Source organism: Etheostoma cragini, chromosome 3 (genome assembly GCF_013103735.1).
Source record: "Etheostoma cragini isolate CJK2018 chromosome 3, CSU_Ecrag_1.0, whole genome shotgun sequence".
NCBI lineage: Eukaryota > Metazoa > Chordata > Actinopteri > Perciformes > Percidae > Etheostoma > Etheostoma cragini.
In genome coordinates, this window is record NC_048409.1 from 27416209 (window position 1) to 27426530 (window position 10322).

At 44.1% G+C, this 10322-nt stretch overlaps 2 protein-coding genes across 2 annotated transcripts in view; both read left to right on the top strand.

The window, feature by feature from the left end:
* LOC117941882 (oocyte zinc finger protein XlCOF6-like) overlaps positions 1–4521 on the top strand; it is a 5543-nt gene extending 1022 nt beyond the window's left edge. The window contains exons 2-4 of the mRNA XM_034867082.1: positions 559–890; positions 2008–2077; positions 2248–4521. Of these exons, the coding sequence (XP_034722973.1) occupies positions 559–890; positions 2008–2077; positions 2248–3836 (1991 nt within the window). The 3' untranslated portion in view covers positions 3837–4521. The remainder of the gene's footprint in view (positions 1–558; positions 891–2007; positions 2078–2247) is intronic.
* A 68-nt stretch (positions 4522–4589) lies between these two features.
* The window catches only part of si:dkey-182i3.10 (zinc finger protein 850), a 14229-nt gene continuing 8496 nt past the window's right edge, over positions 4590–10322 (top strand). Inside the window, exons 1-4 of the mRNA XM_034867797.1 lie at positions 4590–4809; positions 6137–6476; positions 7342–7404; positions 7841–9312. Coding sequence (XP_034723688.1) covers positions 4687–4809; positions 6137–6476; positions 7342–7404; positions 7841–9312 — 1998 coding nt within the window. The 5' untranslated portion in view covers positions 4590–4686. The remainder of the gene's footprint in view (positions 4810–6136; positions 6477–7341; positions 7405–7840; positions 9313–10322) is intronic.

Genomic DNA, 10322 nt, shown 5'->3' on the forward strand with positions numbered 1-10322 from the left:
TATATATATATATTGGTCAGTTTGTCTGCTCGACAATTCCATTTTACAGCAATAAAATTGAAGTGAGATGAACAAACAAAGAAATGTTTCTTTTGGGGAACCATCTTTTTTGCCATAAGTTTCCTTTTGAGGACATACTTTGAAATTGGGGAAAAAATTAGAATTTGGAAAAAAGGAAATAAATTGCAATGCGTTGCAATATGTTTAAAATCGCAATAATAATGTACCGTGGCTTAAGTATTGTGATGATATCGTATCGGGAGGCGTCTGGTGTTACCACTAAGTGTATTGGTCAATTGTGGATTAACCGATTAGTCATCAGTCATTATATCATCATAGATGTATGAGGCTAAACATTTTTAAAGTTTGGGATATTGCATATCGTGATATGAAAAAGTGAAGTGTTGTCTCTTCCTGGCTTTAAAGGCTGCATTAGACTAAAGTGATGCCATTTCCTCATTGTACTACACATGCTTTGATATTCATCAACACGTTAGACAGCTCTGAGGGTGAACATTGATCAATGTAACGACGATTTCTGTCTTTGATGAAACACAGGAGCACCGGTTGCGTCGGTCTCCACCAGTCCTGATGTCCCTCTGGTTGCTTCTGAAGAACCCACCTCGAACCCTCTTCTGGTTTCATCGGAAAGCCCCGAAGCGGTTCCCAGCTCCACATCTGGATCCGTGGGAGTCCCTGAATCTGGGATAGCCCCGGTGATGTTGGTTGGCAGAGTCCCCTCCGCTCCCACGGTTCTGCTGCTGAGCACCGGCCAAGTCGTCTACCAGCCTCGTGTCTCCGAGACAATGGGATCGCCGGAGACCGCGTCGCAAGACGTCCCCAGTCCAGACTCCAGCACCGTCGGCGATGACGACTATGCACAGGACAAGGTTTGGTGTTCCTGCCCTGTTTTTTATGGTTAAACTGGGTCGATTCTGATTTGTCTGAAAGCAAGTTCAGGGAGGAGAATCTTAAAACACTCAAACTTGAACAATTTTTGTCTGTATACTAGGGGGGGGGGGGGGGGGGGGGGGGGGGGGGGGGGGGGGACTCGATACAGCATCGTATCGCGATGTTTTCAGTGTCAATACTGTATCGATACACAGGCGCTGAGTATGGATCTTTTATTAAATATGTGTCGGTCTGGTTGATAATCCTGTTTTACAGCAATAAAATTGGAGTGATATGAACAAACAGAGAAATGTTTCTTTTTAGATGAAACATGTTGACAAAGTTTCCTTTTGGGGTAATACTTTGAAATTGGGAAAAATTTAGAAGTTGTATAAAAGGTAATAAAATGCAGTATATCGCAGAATATTGCAAAATGTTTAAAATCGCAATAATATGGTATTGTGGCATAAGTATCGTGATGATATCGCATCGGGATCGGTCTGGTGATTCCCCCCCCCCCCCCCCCCTACTGTATACTAGAGCTGGGCAATATATCGATATTATATCGATATTGTGATATGAGACTGGGAATCATCTTAGATTCCGGATATCGTAACATTTACAGTAAAGTTATGTAATTTTCTCAACTTAACAGACTGTTGTAACAATATTGTAATAATAATTGTATTATTTACTTCACCCACTTAGTCATTATAGCCATATTACTGATGATTATTTATCAAAAATCTCATTGTGTGAATATTTTGTGAAACCACCATTAGTCAACACTACAATATTGTTGCGGTATCAATAGTGAGGTATTTGGTCAGAAATATTGTAATATTTGATTTTTTTTCCATATCGCCCAGCCCTACTGTATCCTTCATCAGCTGCATGTCAGTGGTGTTTATATCCCACTTTGGGGGAGATACAGTATGTACTTCACGGGGGAAACGAGCTATATGATTAGTGTTGCTGTCTTTAAGCAACAGACTGAGACAAAAAGTATTATAAAATCAAATCTAGTCACTATGTGAGTAACTCTGTTACTGTTGGGGTGTTGATTGCATGTGATTTTAAAAATAAATAAACAATAAATTTTCTCCTGCATCACAGACATCTGTGGCAGAGGCCCCGTCAGGGAGATCGAAGAGGATCAGGAGAGCAACCTTTAAAGCTGCAGAAGGTATGATTAGATTTCAGACTGTTGCTTCTCGCAGGATGTGGCCCCCACATCAAAAGGAAGGGAGTGGGATAGTTGGAAGACAAAGTCCTCTCTAGAGGAGAAAAAAGTGACTATTAAAATCCATTTTTCAAATAGACAAATTTTGTGAATGTTTTTCCCTCTATTTCCAGTTTTTGCTGGCGCCCGCACCAAAGAGAAAACCATCAAGACGGATGGAGTGCAGGGAAAAAGCAAAGAGTTGCAGGCGGCAAAGCGGTTCTCCTGCGAGCATTGTAACGTTGGTTTTTATTGGAAAGGGGAATTGAAGAAACACATGAAGGTCCACAAGACGCCTTTTCCTTGTGAGCAGTGCGGCAGAAATTTCCTAGAAAAGAGGTCTTTGGAAAATCACCTTTTGTGTCACGAGAAAAGCAAAGCCCCGTTGCCCTTCTCCTGTCCCAAGTGTAAGAGGTCGTACCGAGGAGAGGAGTCGCTCCAGAACCACCTCAAGCGTCACCATCTGTTGAAACTACCAAAGCCGTTCGCCTGCGATCAGTGCGGGAAAACATTCAGGATCCAGCAGTCTCTCGAAAACCACCTGGTCCGCCACGAGAAATCCAAGCAGCTGCTGAAGTGCCAGCTTTGCGACAAGACCTGCAGGACGGCGGTCCAGCTGAAATGCCACATGAGCGTGCACTCGGACGAGAGGCCGTTCAGCTGTGCGACGTGCGGGAAGGAGTTCAAGAGCAAAGACACCCTCCGCTTCCACCAGATAGTTCACTCCACCCAAAAAAAATACAAGTGCACGATGTGCGACGAGACGTTCAAATATGCCCACTCCCTGACTGTGCACAAGAGGAAACACACAGGCATCACTCCGTTCATCTGCACCGTGTGCAACAAGCCGTACCGGACTGGCACCGCTCTGAAAAGACACAGCATAGTCCACACTGGGGAGAAGCCCTTCACCTGTCACATATGCGGCGCGAGGTTCAGCCTGAATAACAATCTCAAGAGGCACCTTCGCATTCACACGGGAGAGAAGCCCTTCACCTGCCAGGAGTGTGGCAAGAGCTTCTCGGAGAACAACAGGCTGAAGTCCCACATGCTGATCCACGGCGCCAGAAAGCCCTTCATGTGTGATCTCTGCGGGAAGACCTTCCTCTTCAACTGCAGGCTGCTGATACATCAGAAGTACGTGCACGCTAACCAGAGCAAGGAAACGGACGGCACGCAAACGTCCGCCCAGACTAAAAGGTGCAACACTTCTGCGCTGGTTAAACCGTACAGCTGCAAGATATGTCTAAAAGGTTTCAGCGCCGCGTCTTCCCTCAAACTGCACGAAAAAGGCCACAGCGAGCAGAAGGAGTTCAACTGTGGCATATGTGGGCGGTCGTTCCATAACAAGTACTCTTTCGCCTATCACCAGAGAAGCCACATGGGGGAGAAGCCCTTTATCTGTGACGTGTGCGGGAAGAGATTTTTCCTCGCCGGGAGTCTGAAGCAGCACAAGCGCATTCACACGGGCGAAAAACCTTACAAGTGTGACCAGTGCGGCAAGGCCTTCAGAACCGACGGGAACTTCTACAGACACTTGCGGATCCACACGGGCGAGAAGCAGTTTGAATGCGTGTTCTGTCAGCGGAAGTTCCACCAGTCGAACCAGCTCAAGTCCCACATGCAGGTCCACACGGGGGAGAAGCTCTACTCGTGCCAGCAGTGTGGCCGCGGCTTCTCCGATTCACGGCAGCTCAAGAAGCACAGCTGTGACGGGCCATAGGGGACGGGACGGGACGGACACCAGAACGGTAGAACATGGTTTAATCTGATGAAGTCATAAATAAATAGCGGCGTGTTGTCTTAAGGGAAGAAAAAATGACTCAACATAGTGCTTCATTTATTTCATAATGTGTTGTTGAGAGCCGGTACAATGCACTCCATCTATTTAATAAACAAACAAAAAAATGACAATTATAAGCTCTTCACACTGGCAAAGGGATGCTCGTTTGTCCTCATTTTATAAACTGATAGCTTTTGTTTTGGCAGTTGGTTTACTACGAGTTTTAACCTAATGTAGGGCCCTTGTAACTCTCACTTGTTACTGCTCTGGATGTGCTAGAGTTAAGGGATTAATCAAAAGTAATGAATTTAGTGATAGTAAGGAAAAGGATTCATAGCTCTACTCTCATTCAGTGTATTCGCAGTAGAGGTTAGAAGCATTGTGGCATTTAAATATCATTTCTTTCTTTGTGTTTCAATAAGTTAATTTATTTGTTTTTTTTGTGAAAGATTTGTATGTTTTTTGTTAATTCACAATAATCAATACAATGCCATTAAGATGTAATTGTTTTCAACAAAAAATTTAAACTGTAAAATGACTTTTTCATTTTGAGCTCTGTGTATTATGGTACCGACATTATTTTTTTTCCGCTTGTTATTGCAATTAAAGAACATTTGCAATCGAAGCAACTTGTAGGGGTTTTATTTTGAAATAAATCTTTACCTTTAACTCTACTTTCATTTCCGGAATTAATGGCGATAAATCTCGTGTTGTTTATCGCCGTTATCTTCACACAGCCAGGATACATTAACGCTGTAGGAAGAGTCGGGGGTTAAATTTGGAGGTAGAAATGTCAGAAAAGTTAGTGTTTTACTCCGAAACAAAGTCCATCATGGAGACCGTCATTAAGACCGCTCTTGTTGTCGGAAATTCAAAAGAACAATCCACGAAGGCGGCAAGTGTGCGACGTGAGGTGAGTCAACGCTTAACGTCTAAAACTAAGGATGTAATATAACGCTGCGGACACCATAGTGATGTTGAGTCGGCCAGAAACACTAACTGAAGGAGAGTGAGCCAACGGAATGAAATCAAGGAAAGGGACAACGCAACAAAGATGGCGGACTGCCATCAGCAGCAGTAGCGTTAGCTAGCTAAAAATGTCAAGTTCTGAGGGGGAAACCGGAGTTTTTATAGAAAGGTAAATGGTGCAAAATGCGAGAGTTTGTAGACCGAGTGAGTACACAAGTTGAATAAGAACTTGTATGTTAACATTTTCACTAATTTTCACACGAGCTGAATTTTAAGTCATAAACTTTTGGAATGACATTTCCACTCAGAAAATATTCATAAATGTACAGATATGTGAAATTTACGTAACTGCTATGACAGATTTAAATTCAGTAATCAAATAAATATAGTATTATAGATAAGGATGGTAAACTACCTACGTAGTTAAAATTAGCCCCACCTTTACCAGCTGCAACATGACTGAAACGAATAAATGATACTAGAGAGGACATTAAGCCTTGGAAACACGATCAACAGTGATTTTATTATTAATTATTTAATGTATCCACATCTGTCCAAATGCTCACATCTCTTTTGAAAGGACAAACTTTACCCTGCAAAGCTCGACATTTATCTTATAGTATCTTATATATCTTATGTACAGTATACCTGCTACGCCCTGCAGTGTCCTGCTACACCATGTAACATCCTGCTACACCCCGTAACGCACTGCAGTGTCCAGCAGTGTCCTGCTACACCCTGTAACGCCTTACTACATACACCCTGTAACGCCCTGCAGTGTCCTGCTACACCCTGTAACGCCTTACTACATACACCCTTTAACGCCCTGCATTGTCCGGCTACACCTTTTTACGCCCTGCAGCGGCCTGCTACACCCCGTAAACTTCCCGCTACACCCTGTAACGCCCGACAGTGCCCTGCTACACCATGAACTATTACAACTACTATTTGTAGTCATAGTTCCATTATCTTTATTGTGACTATTATTGCCACTGTTCATCACACCCCCCACTGGCACCGTCAGACACCGCCTACCAAGAGCCTGGGTCTGGCCAAGGTTTCTTCCTAAAAGAGAGTTTTCCTCGCCACTGTCGCACTAAATGCTTTCTCTTGGGGAATTTATGACTTGTTAGGTCATTGTAAATTATAGAGTGTGGTCTAGACTTACTCTATCTGTAAAGTGTCTTGAGATAACACTTAAATACAATTTAATTGAAATTAGAGATCATTTACAACAAAAAGTGCTGACTGCTTTGTTTCAATCCTCACAGACGGATTTTGACAGGCTTGTGGAAATGTTGACCCGGGAGGCTACGAGAAAGATCGGCGCCATTTTCTCTCAACTGTCGTCAATGCTGCACCACGAAAACAAGACTCTGAAGACCAAAGTTGGGCAGCTGGAGAGCGACCTGAAGACTACGACTGAAAACTTTGAAAACGCCAGAATGTGGAGAGAAAACGTCCTGAACGGCTGCCCGGTCCTGTTTGAGCAGAGCGGGTTGATCTACACCCTGAAGCCTTTTGGGAAGTTAAAAAGAAAGACAGACACATTACCAGAGGGAGGCCCAAAACCAGCGCCTGCTGCTGGGAGGGAAAGTGGACATGATGCTGGTAAGTTTTTATTAAATAACCCTCCTGTTGTCTTCAAATCAAATCTGACCCCTTTCCAAAAAGTTTCCATATCAGAAATTTGTGTTTCTTTCAAACAAAGTTTCCAAAAAAGTAACGTGGTTGGTTCCCAACAACGCTCCTCACAAGTTAAATAAATAATCAGTTCAATTCTCTCATTCAATTTGGGTGTTTTTTCTGTCAATTTTATAGCATTTGGAGAAAAAAACAATTGTTAAAAGTGACTAAAATGTGAACAAATGTCAAATAAAGTAACACAAATGTGAAAATGGTGTGGAAAAAAGTAACACAAATGTCAAAAAATTCACAAATGTAAAAACTAAAAAAAATAAAATCCCACGAAAATTCCTCAGAAAAAGTCAACAAACCTTAAAAAGTGACAAAATCTTTGATTAAAGGTTTTTCATTTTAAGTTTGGAATCAGAAAAACAAAAATGTCCAGGTCGGCGGAAAGACAAGACAAGAGTTAAAAAAAAACAAGCTTATTGTATTTCCTTTTGAGAAAAATAGGGTGTAGAGACCGCACAGCGAGGGAAAGTGAGTTCCTCAAAACATTATTTCACCACTTCACTACTTCTGGAATGCACTGAACATTTCACGACGAGCGAGCACTAATAACCCCTGGTTGGCTACTCCTGCACAGGAAGTACTTCCTGTTACCTTCCTGTTGTTGCTGAATAAACAACTACAATAACAAAACAAAACACTTATGATTACCAACAGATGCAGAATAGGATGCCCACAATATGGTGAATTTAAGCAATAAATTGTTAAAATGAATTAAGATTTTTCTTTTCACCTTTTTTGTGTCTTTGTTTGTGTTCTTTACTTTTCCTTTCTTGTTCAGATGCTGGAGAGGTAACAAAGGAGGTGAACTCTGAAGCTGAGTCCTCACCGGCCAGTAAACAAGGTGAGATAAAAAAAAAAATGTAATGTAGAAGTAATCCATGGTAATACACAGGGAATAAGACATAGGAAATATGTTTGAGTAAATGTGAATTCAGTGATGTGTGGGATTGGGACTGAGGATATGTTCGCTCAGATATACTGAATGCAAATAAACACTTACATTATTTGTGTTTTATATACACACACACACACACACACACACACACACACACACACACAGAGCAAACAACCCTCCTCCACCTGTGATCGGATCCCTTAGGGCGGATGTTAATGCCAGCGGTGAACAGGGTCTTACACTTAACAGTTAATATGTACATTTGATTGTGAAATTGATGAGAAGTAAAACAATGATTTACGTGCCAATGTTCCCTTTTACCGTAACAATCCCAGTCTCCTACTCTTGCGTGATAACTTTTGTCTTTTCCCCTCCTGTCTAGACCCGGCAGATGATTGTACCACAACAAACACGGCAGAAACCCAAAGCACCGAGAGCCAGAACCCACAGGAAGCAGGAGTCCCAACGAAAGGGAAGTTGTTTGTGTGTTATGTTTGTAACAAGAGCTTCAACCGGCAGTTTCATCTGATGAAGCACATGAACACTCACAAAGAACAGAGGCCTTTCGCCTGCGACCAGTGCCCGAGAAAGTTCAGGAACACGGCAACTTTTGAGTATCACCTGCTGCGGCACGAGGAGAGGAAGTACGCTACCTTCAAGTGCCAGCTCTGCGAGAAGACGTTCAAAACCAAAATGCACCTGAAGACTCACCAGCTCGTACACACAGACACGAGGCCGTTCACCTGCTCCACCTGTGGGAAGGCCTTCAAAACTAAACACAACCTGCAGGCTCACCAGGTCGTGCACAGTGTCGAAAAGCCCCACAAGTGCTCCGAGTGCGGGGAGAGTTTCCGGTACGCGTTCACGCTGCAGTGCCATAAAAGCACCCATACTGGTGAAAACCCTTACAAATGCACGGTGTGTGGCAAAGCGTTTATAAAGCGGAGGTCGCTCCGGACGCACCAGTCAGTCCACAGAGGGAAAATGTTCACGTGTGAGACGTGTGGCGCCGGCTTCACCCTGCAACAAAACCTGAAGAGACACATCCGCATTCACACGGGTGAAAAACCGTTCCAATGTAAAGTCTGCGGAAAGAGTTTCATTCAGGACAACAAGCTGAAAGCCCACATGCTCCTTCACGGCGCCTCCAAGTCGTTCATGTGTGACCTGTGCGGAAAGACTTTTCTGTACAACTGCCAGCTGCAGAAACACCAGAAAGTGACCCACGACGAAAGACACGGCCAGGTCATCCGACGACGGACTCGAGGGAGAGGGAACCGGCGGGTCATCTACCGACGGGACCGAACGACAGTGGATGTGACGCCGTTCAGCTGCAAGACCTGCCGCAAGAGTTTTGACAACGCGAGTATGCTGCGACGACACGAGCTCATTCACACGGGTCAGATGCAATACAACTGCGACACGTGCGGGAAGACTTTTTTCTACAAGGTGACGTTCGACTACCATCAACGAATCCACTCGGGGGAGCGGCCGTTCGGTTGTGACGTGTGCGGGAAGAGGTTCATCATCCTTCAGGCTCTCAAGTCCCACAAACTGCAGCACTCCGGGGAGAAGCCACATACATGCGAGCAGTGCGGCAAGGCCTTCAGGATCTACTCCAACTACCTCAGACACTTGCGGGTCCACACGGGGGAGAAGCCCTATGAGTGTGAAGTCTGTGGCGTGAGGTTCAGGCAGCTCGGACACGTGAAGTTTCACATGCAGGTCCACACGGGAGAGAGACCGTACTCTTGCAGCAGCTGCGGACTTGGATTTTCAGACTCGAGGATGCTCAAGAAACACAATTGTGCTGAGAAATACCAGAAAGTGTTCGGGAACACGCTCTCTAAGTCCTGAAACTGAGCACCAGGTGAAAATGAGCGTGCAGCAGGGATTTTGTTACATGTTACAATTGATGCATTGTAGGCCATTATTTCCAAAGGACAACTCAGACGTGAAAGGGGAGAGAGGGGGGGTAATGACATGCAGCAAAGAGACGCAGGTCGGAGTCAAACTTGCGGCCGCTGCATCAAGGAGTAAACCTCTATCTACAGTAGTATAACGCCCGCTCTAGCAAGGGAGCTAACCAGGTGCTCACCTATTGGATAACTGAAAAAAGATTGTTTTATAGTTTAGTTACTTGTGTTTATTTTGAAAGTAATTGACGGAAGTATTTTCATTTTTTATGTCTAATTTGATGTTTTGTGTTAATGTAGTTCCTCTTTTGACCACTGGAGGGTAGTAAAGGACTACGTATTACTACATACACTATTGAAATCACTTTAAAAACAGCTTACCCCCAAATTCCACAGGATGCGGAACTGCAGTGGATCCGCTCCGCTGCGTGTCGGCTCCGTGCTACGCCATCCATCAACACACCAGGTCCGGATTTGTTGCGGAAAGACTGCGGCCATGACTGACAGCTGAATCACGAGGACCCACGAGTTATCGCAATTTCATGTAGAATATAACCGCATAAGCAACAACAGTTTGTTTCCATCCAGAGGAGTAGAGGGGGAACAACTCTGTGCTGTGTTTTCAAGGTGTAGTGCAGGGAGTTTGATCCGCCGTGAGCATGGCCTATTTTATTTTGAAAATTAACCAGCAGCTGTTCCGTGTCCTGTGGAATTTGGGGGTTTGAGTACCCTAATTGATACCCCTAAAGAATATTTATCCGGTCCAATAAAACAAGACACTTCTGACTTAGATGTACTTGAATTGATGTTACTTATGTTGATTTGCAGACGGCTGTGGCTCAGGGGGTCATTCTTTAATGGTGCTCTAAGCTATGTCACACTTGTTTTAGGCTACAACATTTTTTGTCACATACAGCAAACATCTCCTCACTATCTGCTAGCTGCCTG